We start from the raw sequence: 16,299 nt of genomic DNA, 5'->3' as shown, positions 1-16,299 counted from the left end.
CAAGAAGGGGCACCCTCGGTCTTCTTGTTGGGGGGCGGAGACCAACAGAAATGTTCCTTGAGAAAATCTCCAGGGAACCAAGGGAAGGCACCAGTGGCAGTCCCCTCATTTCCCCCGCAGCACCAGGTCCCAGCCTTGGGATCCCTATGTAACCCCTCAGTCTCCTGACCTTTGCTGCTCCAACCACTTGAGAGGTAGGTGAGAAGACAAGGTGGTGGAGGCCAAAACTCAGGCTAAGACATCTATGGCTGGGATGTTTAATACATCTCCTGATTTCAAAGTTTCTTTGAGCTCCGTGGAGGGGGCCTAGTCTCTACTAAACCAAAGGGCTTTGGTCCCATCCCACAAAGACTGGCCACCTGCCTACACAGTGGGGGCATGGGGAGATCTGAAAGGCCCCTGGAGGTGGACATTGAGGGCTCCACGGGGCCCTGTCCAGTCTGCTGGCTGAGGCCTGGTGGGATGGCCTGCCCCAGAGGAGTGCAGTCCGGTTTGACAAGGGCCCAGTGCATGTCAGACACACAACATACATCTGTCCAAAACCTCCACACACCATTTATCCAGGCCCCATGGAGTTGATGTCTCACTGCTCATCCCCAGTCCTTGGGGGAGCACAGGCATCGTAGTGACCTCTGGCCTGAGACCCGCATACTCCCCAGCCCAGCCAGGTCTGGGGCCACAGACACACACTGCCTACCTCGCCCTCAGCCTGTCAAGGTCGGGCTCTGGGTATGAGCTGGCCTCAGACCTTCCTCCCTCCCAAACTCTCAGGAGCTCAGAGCTCAGTCTGGGCGAGCTCGACACTGTTTTAAATAGCTTCCTTGCAATCCCCCTTAAATAAACCCATCCCCAGAGCAACCCACCCCATCTTGTTCCCTGAATGTATTATTCTACTGGCTTATGTCTCCTAGAGAGTGGAGGGGCTCCCTCCTCCTGCCCTCTGCTCCAGGGAATACCATCTCCCTAAAAAACCAGGGGAAAAAGTTTTCCCGTCAGCTCTGGGCAGAGACAAAGGGAGGCCTGGCTTGGAGTGGAAAAGTCAGGAATCCCCATCTGTCTCCCCAGCCCTCTCCTCTCCTTGCCCTCTCGGCAGTCTGGGTCAGCTGTGACTTACCCAAGATCACAGACCCAGGATCCAGAGTCCTGACATATCTAGGAGGTCACTCTGGTTTTGACAGCCCAAACTAGCTCCAGGGCAGGGGGACTGACTCCAAGCCTGCCTCTGACCTTGGCCCGCCCCCTTGCAGTTCTCCAGGCATGGAGAAAGCTGGGGGGATTCCAGCTCTTGACTCCGCTTGGTCCCAGACCCCTGGGACCTCCTCCCAGCACCCTCCACACCAGATGTCCCCAGGTGTCTCTGGCTCTGGGGATACTCAGACAGCACCAGGGCATGGGAGCAATGGGGCCGGGGCCTGAGCAAACCTGTCCCTGGCCTGATCAGCAACTAGGCCCAGGCCTGGGCTCACACCCAGTACTGGCCGTTCTTGAGAGCAGGGTTGGGTGTCCGGCAGAACTGCAGCAGCTCTGGGTCAGGCTGGCCCCCCAGTGGGGGCCCCTGGCTGGGCACTGCTGTGAGCGGGATGGCTTGGCCCGGCTCTACCTTTCGGAAGGTCTCGTTGTCGCCCGCTAGGCCATTGCGGGGCTTGGCAGTCAGGACCTGGACGTCGTGCTTGCCCGTCTTGTTGCGTTTGCGGAGGTAGAAGAGCAGAGGAAGGATGAGTGCCAGGAGCAGGAGGACCAGACACACGGGGATGATGACGCTGAACATGTTGGCCTCCAGGAAGCCCAGGAAGCCCCCGCTGGCCACGGTGGGCACAGGGCTGGAGGCGAACGGGCCTGGCTCCCCCGTGGGGGTGCTGCTCTCTGGTTTCGTTGCTTCGGTCTGAGCAGGCTCGGGGAGACTGAGCAGGGCCACGCTGTAGGGTCGGGCCGCATCGTAAGGCTCAGTGTCAAAGTCCAGGGTGGCCACAGCGGGCGGGACGCCCCGTGCCCACAGCTCCAGAATGAGACTGTCACCCATGGGGCCAGGGGACCGGCCCTCTGGCTTGCCCACTTCCAGCCCCAGCCTTCCGTCCTCAAGGTCCTGCTGGGTGAATTGCTCCACAAGCTGGCCATCGCTGGGCTCCGTCCTGGCCTGGGGCACGCGTACCACGCGGCCATGCTGGGGTCCTGCCAGGAGCCGGAAACGGGGCACACTGCCCGTGCGGTTGGCCAGCTCTCCAGCATCAAGGACGGTGGAGTCCAAGCGCAGGGTAGCCCCCTGGGGCCATGGCCCGCCAGCCCCCACACGCAGCAGAGCCCTGACAGTGACGTTCACCGTGGCGGACGCGTTGGCCCCTCGGGCCAGCGCCAGGATGCCGAAGTGGTCGCGAGAGGAGGAGAAGTTGGTGAAGGCGAAGACCACCTCCCCCTGGTCTACCTGGAGCTGGCTGAAGGAGGCAGCGGGCTGCCCAGCCACCAGCAGCTGCCCGAACCGGGGCCGCCGGGTGAGGCGGTAGGCGGCGTCCGGCTCGTCCTGGTCTGACACCACACGCAGCTGCTGTCGGCTCAGGGGGGAGCGCCCCACAGCCTGAGGCACCTCCAGGGGCGCCCGCAGTTGCACCTCGATGGCCGATGGCAGGACGTCCACGGCCAGGGACATGGGCACGGGAGGGCTGGCCCCGTCGGATGCGCTCAGCTGCAGGATGCCAGCCACGCTGCTCCCATTGGCCACGAAGGCCAGGCGCCCAGAGTCCACGTCGGCCTGCGTGAAGCGGGTCACCGGCCCCGGGCCGGCCCCCACCAGACTCAGGAAACCATTGAGGGGTGCCTGCTGCACCTCATACTCAATCTCCCAGGTGCTGAGTCCGGGTCCACCACACTGAGCTGGGCCCGGGAGACGGGCGCGTGGGAGCCCCGGGTGAGCCGGAGTGGCACGGACGCCTGGGGCCGCGGTGGCCGCTCGTTCACATCCCGCACGGTGATGGTAAAGGCCTCTGAGGTCTGCGGTCCTGACACGGAGGCCCCCGCTGGCCCCTGGAGGTGGGCACGGAAGCGGAAGCCGTCCTGCTGAGTGCCCCCGCCCCCGTGGGCATAGGCCAGCTGCCCTGCGGCCAGCTCGGACTGCAGGAAGTGGGGCCGGCCGGCGTGGAGGGGCTCCTCGGCCACCAGCAGCTGGCCCCGGGTGGGGAACTGTGTGATGTGGAAGAGCACGTCATGCTCTGGGCGCTGGGGTGACGGGATGCTGGCCAGGAGGTTGGAGGCATCAAGGGTGGCCGTGGTGATTTCGGCCCGCTGGCCTTCGGGGACCCAGAGACCTAGGGGTGGGACGTAGGATATGAAGGTCCTGTCCACTGAAGAAAGACCTCAGAGCCTCAGACTAGGACCCCCAAGGCAAGGTTGTGCCTTTTCCCTCAGACCAGGTACCCCAGGGTGGGGCTCAGGGGCCCCTGGAGGATAAGGATCATGTCTCCTCTCTGACCTCAAAATGTCCCCACCTGCTCACCCTCCCTTAACTTCCCAGATCCTGGGAACTGATGAGGGAGCTGCTGACCCCAGCCTTGTGTCCCCTCCTTTCTGGACTTGCCCAGCGTCCCCCCCATCATACAGTTCACCTTTGTTCCTCCAGAGGCGGCTGGGGCGCTGGGGACAGGCAGCCTCGAAGGACACAGACACAACAAGGGTGGCAGCCACATCCAGGGCAGGAGGTGATGACAGCTGGAGCTCCAGGGTGTCGTGGACCTCCCAGAAGGGCTCAGGAGGCATCTCGTGTTCATACAGAATATTCCCAGCATACACCTGGGGAGGGACCCCATTTTGGGATGAGAGGCAGGTTGAGCCCATGGTGCCTGGGAGCCCCTTGCAGTCTCCTTGACAAGCCCCTGGTGCCCAGCCTCACTGTCGACTCTCCTGGTTCTCCCCGGCTCCATGTCTGTGACCTGTGCTCTCCCTCACTAGCTCAGTGGATCACGATCGGTAATCATGCGGCAGTGAGGACACTGGATCTAGAGCCTGATGCCTTGTGAAATCTGGGCTCTGCTTCTTCAGGCCAATCACCTCCCCTCTCTGAGCCCGCAAGAAAAGCAGTATTCGAACGCTTCTCTCTCAGCAGCTGGTCCTTCCACTTCTGTTCTGGGTCCCTGCCCCTCTTCCCCACTGAGGACACCAGTTTCACCAGCTCCCTCCTTTCTCCTATGGCAAAAACTTCCCCCCAAAAAGAGAACATTCCCATCATTACTCAACCATGTTATTCTCTCTTCCGTCTTTTTTTCTTTTAAAGATTTATTTATTTATTTATTTTTGAGAGAGAGCAAGAGCACGTGCGTGCGTAGGGGAGAGGGGCAGAGGGAGAAACTCCAGCAAGCCCTGCGCTATGCACAGAGCCCAGTGCAGGGCTCAATCTCATGATCCTGAGATCACCACCGGAGCTGAAATCTACTTGGGTGCGTAACTGACCGCACCCAGCCCCCCAGCCACCTCCTCTCTTCCCTCTTAAAGAAAAGACCCGTGACTTCACTTTTTCCACCAACATGTGTCACCCCTCTCCACATTTTGCTCTCCTTTACAGCACAACTCCAAAAAGAATAGTCTAGAACCTGCTCTATGCTGTCCTGAGTGCAGGCTACACAGGCCTTTGCTCCCGTCCTCACCGAGGGTACCCACGATGTCTGCGTTGTGAGACCTGACGGTGGGTTCACGGGCCTCATGGTGTTTACCTGCTCGGCACGTGGCACTGGACATCATCGTGCATTCCTTCCTCTAACACCCGTTGGCTTCCAGCATGGCCCCCTCTCATGTTTTCCTCCTGTCTCGTTAGCTGCTCCTTTGCAGACTCCATGGTCCCCCCTCTTCTCCCCGATGCCTATAGCATGGCCTCTAGAGTCTCCTCTATCTACAGGCACATCTCACGTGTCGTCCCAGGTCAGCTCTGCGGGTGACCCCCTTACTTCTGTCTCCAGCCCGGACTGCTCTCTCACAAACTCCAGACTCACATATCCACTTGCTTCCTGACAGCTCCGTGAGGATGTCTAAGGATCAGCTCAGAGCTGGCCTGGACTAGACAGCCTCCCGACCTGCACGCCTCTCCTAGTCCTCCTGCTTCTCATGATGGCAGCTCTGTTCTTGCCGTGGAGTTGTCCTTGACTCCTCCCTCTCTCGCACTCCATCACTTCTGGCCTGGATTATCGCCATAGCTTCCTGTGTTCCAGCTTTGACTGCTGATCCCTGCCCTCCAGCTGTTCTGAACACCGAAGCCAGAGCGAGACTTCTCCTATGTAGGGTTACTGTCCTTCTTGTTCAGATAATACAGTGGCTTCTCCTCAGACCACAAAGACCCCACTCTGACCCCACTCTCACCACACCTGCTGTTCTCCAGGCCTGTCTGCCTGGTAAACACCCAGGGATAGTCCTCACTTCCATGAAGAAGTATGCTCCTTTCTTCCCCCTGCTAATCCAAACGTGTTCTCTGGTCTTATCTCTTGTTTTCCTCTTTTAGGGGAGGGGAATCTATTTCCTTCTCAGAAAAACAGGGCTTGTGCAATACTGAGATGGAAACTGGCATCCCAGCATGTGGGAGACTCTTGGACAGGATAGTGATGAACTGGAGAGCAGTGCCCCATCTAATAGGGGAGCCAGCCACATGCTAAAGGGGGGGTCACCTTGGTTCTAAAGGGGGAGCAGAGCCCCAGTGAAATGGGTGGTTGCTCCTCAGCTGATTGCTGTAGGAGGGAACAGAACCTTTTAAGAAACTGGAGATCAGGGGCACCTGGGTGGCTCAGTCAGTTGAGCATCTGCCTTCGGCTCAGCTAGGGTCATGACCTTGGGGTCCTAGGATCAAGCCCCGCATTGGGCTCTCTGCTCAGGAGGAAGCCTGCTTCCCCCTCTCTCTCCGCCTGTCTCTCTGCCTACTTGTGATCTCTCTCTCTCTCTTTGTCAAATAAACAAATAAAATCTTAAAACGAATAAAAAAGAAAAGAAACGAAACTGGAAGTCAGGGACGCCTGGGTGGCTCAGGCGGTTAAGCATCTGCCTTTAGCTCAGGTCATGATCTCCGGGTTAGGCTCCCTGCTCAGTGGGGAGTCTGCTTCTCCCTCTGCCCCTCCCCTCTACTTGCACACACGTACTCTCTCTTAAATGAATCAATAAAACCTTAAAAAAAAAAAAACCCCAAAACTGGAAATCAGGCTTTTGAGTGTGTGTGTGTTTGTTTAAAATCCCTCAAAAGTTGTATGTTGACCATTAATTTAAAAATATTAAATGCCTTGTGCACGCCAAATAAAACACATCTGTGGTCCAGATGTGGCCCTCAAGGACTGTCAGCTGTGACCTCTGGTCCAGGCTGAAGGGTGGCAGGAAGCAGAGACCCCCCAGGAGTGGCCTGGGAGGATGGAAGCCTGCAGGAGGGAGGTGTGCCATTGGGGGTGGCAAATCACAGGCAAGATGGGGAGGGGCCTCTCAGCTCTGCGAGCAAGTGGTATCCTCTGGTGAGAGAAATCTTGCACTGACAGTCAGAAGCCATATTCCTCGTTTTGCCTCTCACTTGACGCACGCTCTGAATAGTCACCTGATCTCCGTAAACCTCAGTTTCCTTATCTGCAGAACGGGACACCTAATCCTTGCCCCACCCAACTCAGTATTGCAGGACAGTGGTGCTGTCAAGACAAGACCCAGTCCTGCCCTGCCCCTGCCCCAAAGCCAGGATAAAGTCTCTGCCACGAAGCCTCTTTCCCGGCTTCTGGGTGGCACTGCCAGCCTGGCCCCCTGGCGGCCATTCACAGTCATTGCATGTACTGCCGGCGGGTGGGGAAAGCGCTGTGGGTGGGGGTGGGACCCTGAAGGCCTGGTCTTCTTCCCTCCTATTTCCTGGGCATCCAATGACAGCGGCTCCCTGGGAACCAGGGTGCTCAGCGGTTGCAGCGCCAGCCTGCTGAATATCTTATCGTGGGAAGGAGATCTGGGCAGAAGCCAGGACTTCATGAGAACAGAAAACCTGGGCCCCGGGGGATGCTGACATGAGAGACCTTTTGCCGTGTATCCCTTGTGAGAACTGCCTCTTTCCCCCCATGCCTGAAAGTTCCCCACCTGCTCTGCCTTTGGAGAGAGCCAAGGCTGCCAGCACTCACAGTAAGTATCTCCTGCACTTGGAAGGGGTGTTAATTTAAGTGATGTCTGCTGTCCCCCATCCCCGCCCACCCAACCCCCCCCCCCACCAGTTAGCACAGAGCCCTGCACTCCCAGCAACCTAGCAGTAGACCTCTTCCCATGGCTATGAGTTCTAGTGTTTAACTGGTGGCCTCTGGCGTGCTCTGGAACAACTAGGCCCTGAAGAGAGATGGCAGCTTCGCTCCCACGTCACCCTCCTTGTCTGTCTTCTGTCCACTCATGCCCCCGGGACCCACTCTGCTTCTTGCTGGCTCCAGACCTCAGCCCCAGGCTCCCACCTCTCAGGAGCCCAGCAGCTGCCTTCATCTCAAACTCCACGCCTAAACCAAGCATGGCCCCTCACTAGCCACAGGGGATATGTTCGCGTCCCTGACTCAGAGCACCCTCTCCAGCTCCTGAGGTCCAACCGCAGCTTCCTTCTGGAAGCCGTGCCCCAGGACCCCAGCCTTGCTCTGGGCTGAAATCTCTCCCATCTCTGCCTACAGGACTGGTGTCTCCTGGAGGGCAAGGCAGGCTCAGCCTGGGGCGTGGTGGGGCCAGAGAGTGCCTGGGGTCCATAATGTGGGAGTGGTGCCCAGGTGCACAGGCAGATTGGGCCCCCTGGGGCTGAACGGAGTCTGCGTGGTGGCTGTAGAGAGCTGGGCCCTTACCTCGGCTTGGGTGAAGTTTGCCAGGGTCTCCCTGGTGCTGCCGTGCTGGGCGTGGAACAGCCGGCCCAGTCGGGGCCCCTGCACCACCCGGTAGAGCAGGTGCTGGGGGTCAGTGCCCTCACTGGAGCTGGCTCTCAGGCTCTGGCTGCTGAGCGGTTGGACCGACCCTGCGAGAGGCACAAGGGGCCTGTTGGCTGTGGACCAGAGCCAGGGCGAGGTCTGCGATGGCTGGCGAGGCAGAGACCCCGGCGTGTCACCTGGCCTACAAGGAATGCTGTGCGTGGCAGACCCACCTGGGCACACGGTCAGCGTTCGGCTGCCCTCCAGGGAGAGGAGCAGCTGCTTCTGGGCCATCACGCGGAAGAAGTGTCCAGAGGAGGTATGCTCCCCGTCAGAGAGGCTGAAGCGGAAGCCGCCATCCAGGGCTCCTGCGGGTGGGGGTGGAGTTGGGTCTCGCTGGCCCATGGTGGCTCCCCATCCTCAGGGCATCACTCCCCTGCCTCCCCGAGTACCCACCTCCGTGAGAGAACAGCACGAGCCCGCCATCCAGCTGGGCCTGGGTGAAGCTGTGGACCTCGGTGCCTGGTGCCGCCCGCAGCACCACCCTCCCGTTGCTGGGCTGCTCGATGGTGTAGACCAGGTCCTCCGGTCCTGAGTCGCTGTCTGTGCCCCTAAGGGCCTCCGGAGGGAAGGGCACCGTGGCCCCCTCCCACATCTGGGGACACAAGCCTGTGAAGTTTCTGTCCCCTCCATGCTCTGCTGCCAGACTCCTCCCTGGCCCCGAGGCCATCACCCTCAGGTTGTAGCTCACACACCCCCACGGCCACCCCCCGCCCACCGGCGATGCTGGGCTCTGCCTCACAAAGTAGGAATCCTACTTGGCTGTTCCACGTCACCCCAGGGCCCAGAGTCTCTTCTCTCTGCCCTAATCCTGCTTGTCCTGCAAGGCCAACTCCTGTCCCTGACCTCAGGAAGCCCCCAGCTCTTCCCCTCACAAAGTTCTCTCCCTTCAGAGCCCCCCAGCCCTGACTGACGGAGCCACTATCTTTCCTTGGTCCTGTCTCATCAGCAGGGCCGGAGCCTCCCTTTAGACCCTCCATGGTGAGTCTGGGCATGCGCTGGACACACTACGGGAATGGTGATTTTACTTCCCCAGGAGGTTTATAAATGGGCTCCCCTTCCAGGTGAAGGGAGGGCATGGGAGGCACAGAGGTCAGAGAGGCTGAGGGTTGGCTTCTGTCCTGTGGCTTGTGGCTCAGAAGCGGCACTGCAACGAGGGCTCAGGTATTTTCAGGGCAGTTATGAGGCCCCACCAGATGGGGGAGGGCTGTGGTCAGCCGCTCCCCATGCTCAGAGCGAAGAGGAGCGCCCCCTCAGCCTCCTGCCTGGCAGATCCATTTCTGGGATCTTGTTACGTGACCCTAGCTGGGTAAGCAACTTGGGCAGTCTCGGGGAGGGGCTCCCTTACCTGGAAAACGAGCCCTCTGGGATTGCAGGGTACCTTCTCCGAGCCCCAGGCTAACCCCAGATGAGCTCTGGAAGTGGGGGGGACCAAAGTACGGAGGTGGGGCTTTAGCGTCGGGCTCCTGACGCAAACATGGTGGACAGCGTCACCTGGTGGCCAAGAGGCCACACAGCACCACCTGCCTGCGGTTCCAGGGCAGTCCATACCCTGTACCCCCACTGCTCTGCAGGCCTCCCCACCGCTGGACCGCTCCCCACAGGTACATCCTCTACCATCAAAGGTGTCCTGTGTCTCACATCACAGACAGCCCAAGTCAGCTCTCTTCTGAATCCTTCCTTGACTCCTGTTGACTCTAGAAGCCAGCATCAAGGCCATCCACTATCTTGTGTGATCTTAGCCAAGCCATGCCCTTTCTGTTCCACCAATAACTGCTTCTGTGACCATGGAGAGATGTTATGACCTGCCTGCGCCTCAGCTCTGACCTCTGCTGAGTGAGGGCACCACTGTTCTGCAGGGACCTAAGGGGCAGGAGTTCAGGAAGCCAAGTTGTGGCCTTCACCGGCCGTGGGTGGAAGGGAGGAGCTTAACCCCTCTCCCCCTGGAGTCCACCCTTAAGGGCTAGAAAGAACGTTCTTCAGGAGTTCTGGTCCTGAGCCTTAGAAAAACCCTCCTGCTGAGGGCGAGTCCAGGGAAGATCAGGGCCAAGGATGGCCATTCCCAAGGCCGCTTACAGCACTTAAAAATGTTCAATAACGAAGGCTTATACCTGTGTTCTGTTTTCAGTGCCATGACTCTTCTCTCTTCCCAACAACCTAGTGAGGCATGTGGCATGGCCCCCATTTCAGAGAAGGAAGCTGAGGCTCAGCGAGGGGGTGCTACGTGCTGGGCCTCTCTTTGGGAAGGGAAGTAGAAGGGGATCCCAGGCTGCTCTCACCTTCAGGCCTGTGTTGGTGGTGAGGATGGGGGGCTGGTCGTTGACGGGCAGGATGGTGACGGTGAAGGCCACAGGAGGGCTCTGGCGGTCCACCTCTGAGGCATTGGCCACCAGGACGAAGCTGTCTGTCAGCGTCTCACTCCCGTCGTGCACATAATGGATCAGCTGCTGTTCCACCTGCAGGCAGGCCCATGGCGGATGGTCAGGCGCCAGCCAGCCTGGGAGCTGCGTGAGTCTCGAGCCCAGAACCCTTCTTGCCCTGCCTTCAGGTGTCAGGGGAGACTGGCTCCTCAGAGCTTCAGGACATGGAATGGACAGCCATTCCGCCCAGAGAAAAGGATGGAAGGAGTAAAGGAAACAGGACAGGCACTTCCATATGGCCAGAGAGGGAGGACTGACGTCAGGTATCTCTCACAGAGGGGTCCACACGTGGGGACTGCCTGCGTTCTCTTGGCGCCCAGACAGGGAGTGCCTGCGGCTTCCCCTGCTCCACCCGCAGGGCCGGGCTGTGCCCAGGGCCTCCCCAACAGCTGTACCTCTTTCCAGGAGAAGGCTCCAAGGGTCCCCTCCTGAGGACCTTCCTCTCTGCGCAGGGCCCCGTGCCGGGGTGGCTCCAGCACCTGCAGCTCGAGGCCAGGCAGTGTGGGGAAGTAAGGTCCCAGCACGCGGATCAGCGGAGGGCCCAGGGTGCGGGTGCCGCCCTCAGGGACGCTGAAGTTGTGCGTCTCCAGCGGGATGGCAGCAGGCAGCACCTCCAGCTCTACACGGACACCCTCCAGGGGTGCACCCAGGCCTGAGGACACATCCAGGGAGAAGGCATCGCTCCAAGCCTCCGGGCGGGAGTGCAGGTACAGGACCCTGCCAGCGTCTACCGCCTCCTGTGAAAAGCTCTGCACTGGGTTCAAGCTGGGCGACCCGGCCGCTGAGGCACTGGGAGACAGCAACACCAGGTAGCCGGCCCGCGGCGGGGTCTTCACTGAGAACACGATGTCTGCGGGCGCCACTGCCTCCTGGGCTGCCTGGTGGACAGAGGGTCGGGGGGAAGCTATTGTGGTCCCTAGGTGGCCAGAACAGGCTCAGTCTCCACGCCCCCCCGTGAGCCCCCGACTCCTTAACACACAGACACGCACTCAGGTTCACACACACGACACCCAGACATGTAGCTGGTTGGGGCGGGGGGGAAGGCACCCTTTCACAATGCCTTCTCCCCACCCAGTCCCATGCTCACACAGCCTCGGAGACACACACTCCCTAAGAGATGTATACAATCACACGCCTCCAGAGTTAGTGACACAGACGTACAATATCACCACACACTGACGTGTGGACACAGACACACAGGTACATCTCACACATAACACACCCTGGTAACGCGCATGCACACACACATACACGGATGGAGCCCCTGCCCTGCTATCGCTTCTCTCCACCACCAGAGGGCGCGCCATCCTTTCCACAGACCACAGGCTTCACGGTCGTGAAGACCCAGGTCCCACCCAAGGGCCACTGCGTGATGGTCCAGCTACAAAAGACCACACGCCAACCCCCAACTCACATTCCTGGTCCTGTGCCTTTGCCTGGAATACTGCCTGCATTCCAGAATTCTGTTCTCTCTACCCAGACTACTGTCCCCTCGTCCCCTGCTACTGAAACCCCAGGGCCTTCAAAGCCTGTCTCAAATGCTGTCTCCTTCAAGGCAAAGCCTTTCTGATGCCGGACATCTTTAGTCACAGTCTGCACCGAAATCCAGACAGCTGGAGCCACAGAGGGCTCAGAAATCGAGAAATCGGCAGTGTGGCAGAGAGGGCAAGGACCAGGCCTGAGGGCACACAGAGGGTCTGTAGGCCTGCTGGAAGGCCTGCGGTTGCCCTGTGAGGTTCCTGGATGGTCAGCAGCTCCCTCCAGGTCCTGAGGCCTGGGGTGGGGTCTGGGGAAGAGAGCTGAGGACACGGGAGCCTGGAGATCACATAGGTCTGTCTTCAAGGCCTCCAGTCTTCATAGTCTGTACCATGAAGATCCCCTCAGGGAACTTATTAGAATGCAGGTTCTCGGGCTCCACCTCAGAGATGCCACGGTGTGGGTGGGGCCCAGGAATCTGCGTGGTTAGCGCAGCACGTCCGTGTGTGCACCCAACACGTGGAGGCACACACAGCTCATGGGCAGACACACACACTACCCCACAATCTCTGAGGCACGCCCCTGGGCACATGTACAGGTGCATACCCAAAGCGCAGACAGACACCCAGCCCCAGGGACACAGGTGTGTCCCTGAACATCCAAGCACACCGGGCATGAAGGCTTGCCAGAAGGGCCCCCTAAACCGGTCCTTTACCTCCAGCTGATCCTTTCTGATCTCAGCCGCCTCCCCCTGGAAGACGTAGATCTTTTTGTGCTGGATCAGACGCAGTGGGGCCAGTGGCCCGTCTAGAGCAATGGTCACTTGCAAGGTGGCATCTGTGTGCACCGGCCCTGCCTCCACGGAGAAGGCCAGGGTGTCTCGAGGGCTGAGGCTGCCATTGTGGCTGTAGAGAAGTGCCCCATCCAGCAGGTCTTGCTGGGAGAAGGCCGTGGCAGGCTGGCCGGCCCGGAGCAGCTGCCCCCAGTGTGGGCCGTCTGTGACATGGTAGTGGACCTCATCCCCACTGCGGATGTCGAGATTGGTGTCCAGCTGGAGCACGGCAGTGTCGATGGTGCCCTGGCCTCCTTGAGGGACCACGAGGCTGGAGACATTGGCCACGCGGAGGTAGGGCTCTGAGGCCTGCACTTCGAGCAGCGCAGTGGCCTGGTGCCGCCCGTCGGATACCTGCAGCTGGATCCAGCCACGGTCGGCCCCCGAGTGCACAAATAGGACCCTCTTCTTCCTGAGGTCCTCCTGGGTGAAGCGGTAGATGGGCCGTGTGGGCTCATCCACGGCCACGATGCTGCCAAAGAGAAGGTCCTTGCGGGTCAGCACCAGCTGAGTGTCTGCAAAGCCGGAGTCGGCATCACTGAAGGCCACGTCATCTGTTGTCAGCAGCCGCCGGCCACCCCGGGCCACGTGGAAGATACGGCTGATGGTCTGCACGGGAGCGTGGTCATTTATGGGCTGGATGGCCACGCGGAAGACGCCCCGCACCTCCTCCCAGGCCATGCCCCCGCTGCCGTCACCCTGGCGCATTGCCACGAAGGGAATGTCGTCTTCTGTGGTCTCGGAGTTGTCATGCTGGTAGAGCAGCCGGCCCTGCAGCAGGTCCTCATTGGTGAAGGACGTCACCATGGTGGCCTCGTCCTGCGTCCCCCTCCAAACCAGCCTTCCATGGCGGGGTCGCTCCATGACCTCGTAGAGATAGCTGGCGCTGTTGAGACTCTTGACAAAGAGGTGGTCAGCGGAGAGAATGCCCTCGCCACCCTCCGGCACTGAGAGGAGGATGTTGGTCAGGACGGGAGCGTCTGGGTCACCGCCAACGTGAACGGGGAAGGTGTAGAGTGGGGAGAAGTGCGGTGGAGCTGTGACACGGAAGCGGAAGGTGTCTTCAACTGTCTCTGAGGTGCGTGCCGTGGCCCCATAGGTCACCCGGCCAGCCTGCAGGTCATCCTGGGTGAAGCTCTGCCCTTCTGACAGCCGTGTGCCCTGTAGCCGCAGGTTGCCCTTCCTGGGGGCCTGGACCACCTCATAGTGGAAGGTGGTGGGGCTGGGGCCTGCCTCTTCCTCCAGGGTGGCCTCCAGGTGGGCCGTGGTGAGCACCTCCTGCTGGGTATTCTGAGTGTGCAGGGGCTCCAGCCGCAGCAGCCACACCGTGGCTCTCTGGATTGTCACTGGGAAGGACAGATTGCTCAGGGTCTCCTGGCCCACCTGCACCTCCAGGGCCAGGTTCTCCACGGTGTCCTCGGTGTGATGCTGCGGGTCAGTGCTCAGGTATCTCACACGGCCGTGCTCCACATCCCGCTGGTGGAAGGCCTGCGTGGCCCGCCACTCGGCCCCCTCCGCCCCACCTGCCCCCTGCTTCTGCAGCTCCCCAAACTGCAGGGCCTCTGTGACTCGGAACAGGACGCTCACATCCTGCCCCACGGCATTGGTCTCCACCGACAGGTTGGTGGAAGAGATAGGGGCCGCGGAACCCTGGGCCAGGCGCAGCCCCGTGTTGTGGAGTATCTGAACCGTTGGCCGGACTGCCACCACCTTCAGGGTGGCGGCGGGGCTGGCCTGCAGCCCGTCGCTGACCCGGAATGTCAGGTCCTGGGCGGGTCCACTTCGGTGGACATAGACGAGGCTGCCGGCCTCTAGCTCCCGGCAGGAGAACTCCGTTGCTGGCTCCCCAGGCTGGTCTCGGCGCTCCACGGGGAGGCCGGTGGGGGTGCCAAGGAGCTGGAAGGTGAGGCCCTCGCAGGCGGAGTCTGGGTCGTAAGCCTGGAAAACTTCAGGCCCCAGTGGCTTCTGTGTGTGCTCCAGGATCACCATGAGGCTGCCGTGTGGGAAGATGATACGGGGTGGGTCATTGATGGGATTTATCTGGATGGGCAGGATGTAGGTTTGGCCCCTCCGAAGGCAGGTGGGCACGGGCACCCTGGCGGTCACGGACACCTCCAGCATCAGCTGGTCGGAGGTGTCCTCGGAGCCATCGTGAACAAAGCGGACCTTGCGGTTCACCACGTCCAGGAGGGTGAACATTTTCCGTGCCTGGGCCCCTGGGATGTCCAGCTCGAGCTCGCCGTGGCGTGCCCCGCGGCTCACACTGAATAGCACCTGGGATTTGCGCAGCTCGGCCTCGCTCAGGTCCAGCGTGGGCTGCACGTGCCGCCACTCGAGCCAGGCTGCACCCCCCTCAGCCACCACGAGTGGGCTGATGGTCAGCAGCTGGGTGAAATTGGCAAAGACAGGCGGCAGCCCCGGTTCAGGCACGCAGGGCTCAGGCAGCTCCACGGCGGGCCAAGCCTCAGGTGCCAGCGTGGAGAAAGCTTCGTATGGGCCATAGGCGTCCTCCTCATACTCGTCTTCCTCCAGCCTGCAGCCGGCTGTCATGCTGCGCGTCAGCAAGGCGTCCCGGAGCCCCTGCCTCTGGCCGTTGATGCTGAGATCCTCCACGCAGCCCAGCAGGGAGATGTTGATGGTCCCCGGGGCCAGGCCCAGGCGGTGTTCCTGGAGATGGCGAGAGGCCTCAGCGTCCAGCCCCCCAAGGAGGAGATTGCCACGTGGGTCCAGATAGCTGAGGACCCCACGGTTGGATGTCCGTGTGGGGTACTGGTCCACGGAAATCTCCAGCTGGTGAGCGTCCACATGGACGCTGACCTCATGGGGTTGCCCGTCGGCCACAGGCACGCTGTTGTGAAGCAGTACCGTGCCCTGGCCCTTCTCCACTACAGCCCGCAGGTGGCCCTCAAAGATGTCCACGTAGAGGAAGTCCCCATGCTGGCCCCCCGCCTGGAAGGCCAGGGGCGCCTGCTGGCTCCGAGTGGTGAGGATAAACTCCAGGGTGCCTTCCTCCCGAGTGCTCCAGGCCAGGAAGGCAGCCAGGGAGTGGGGTCCAGAGAAGCCCAGGGCCATTCTGTCATCCGCAGAAAACTCTTCAGCGCAGCCCTCATGCACGCCCGGGGTCAGTGGTCGGAGCAGGTTGCGGCCATTGAGGGTGGCAGCGTGGAGGCAACCCCTCAGGGGCCGGCTAGCCCCCGTCAGGTAGGACAGGCTAAGGCTCCCGGGGCCCCCCAGGAAGATCCCATAGGGGACCTCCAGGGGAGCTCCCAGGATGGGGGCTGAGGCGTTCAGGAACCCATCGACGGACAGCAAGGCCTCGCTGTCTGAAACGGTCAGCTGCACAGTGTGGACGGCAGAGTCGCTCAGCAGGGTCCCAGCTGGCGTCTGCAGCCTTAGCTCCTCCTGGCCCAGGGCGAGTGTGACCTGGGGAAAGATGGAGGAATGGGAGTGGGGGCCACATCCTGAGGGCATCTGCTTCTACTGTAAGAACACAGTGGGCCTGCCACAGCAGAGTCCCCACACTGGAGGTGCTGGGACAGGGGATTCTCAGGCCGCCTCGGTCTCCTTCCTTCCACCCCCTTACTCATCCCCCAGACTCTCACTGAAGCGATCTCTGAGCCACATTTAGATGGGCTCTGGGGTCCCAGCTGGGAACCAGAGA

At 60.8% G+C, this 16,299-nt stretch overlaps 1 protein-coding gene across 1 annotated transcript in view; it reads right to left on the bottom strand.

The window, feature by feature from the left end:
* Positions 1-533: 533 nt before the first annotated feature.
* CSPG4 (chondroitin sulfate proteoglycan 4) overlaps positions 534-16,299 on the bottom strand; it is a 35,731-nt gene continuing 19,965 nt past the window's right edge. The window contains 9 exon segments of the mRNA XM_047738268.1: positions 534-2,832; positions 2,835-3,296; positions 3,594-3,777; positions 7,791-7,957; positions 8,084-8,218; positions 8,307-8,505; positions 10,190-10,366; positions 10,726-11,208; positions 12,522-16,061. Coding sequence (XP_047594224.1) covers positions 1,463-2,832; positions 2,835-3,296; positions 3,594-3,777; positions 7,791-7,957; positions 8,084-8,218; positions 8,307-8,505; positions 10,190-10,366; positions 10,726-11,208; positions 12,522-16,061 — 6,717 coding nt within the window. The 3' untranslated portion in view covers positions 534-1,462.

This window comes from Lutra lutra, chromosome 7 (genome assembly GCF_902655055.1).
Source record: "Lutra lutra chromosome 7, mLutLut1.2, whole genome shotgun sequence".
Taxonomy (NCBI): Eukaryota; Metazoa; Chordata; class Mammalia; order Carnivora; family Mustelidae; genus Lutra; species Lutra lutra.
This window is presented reverse-complemented; position numbering and strand designations above follow the sequence as displayed.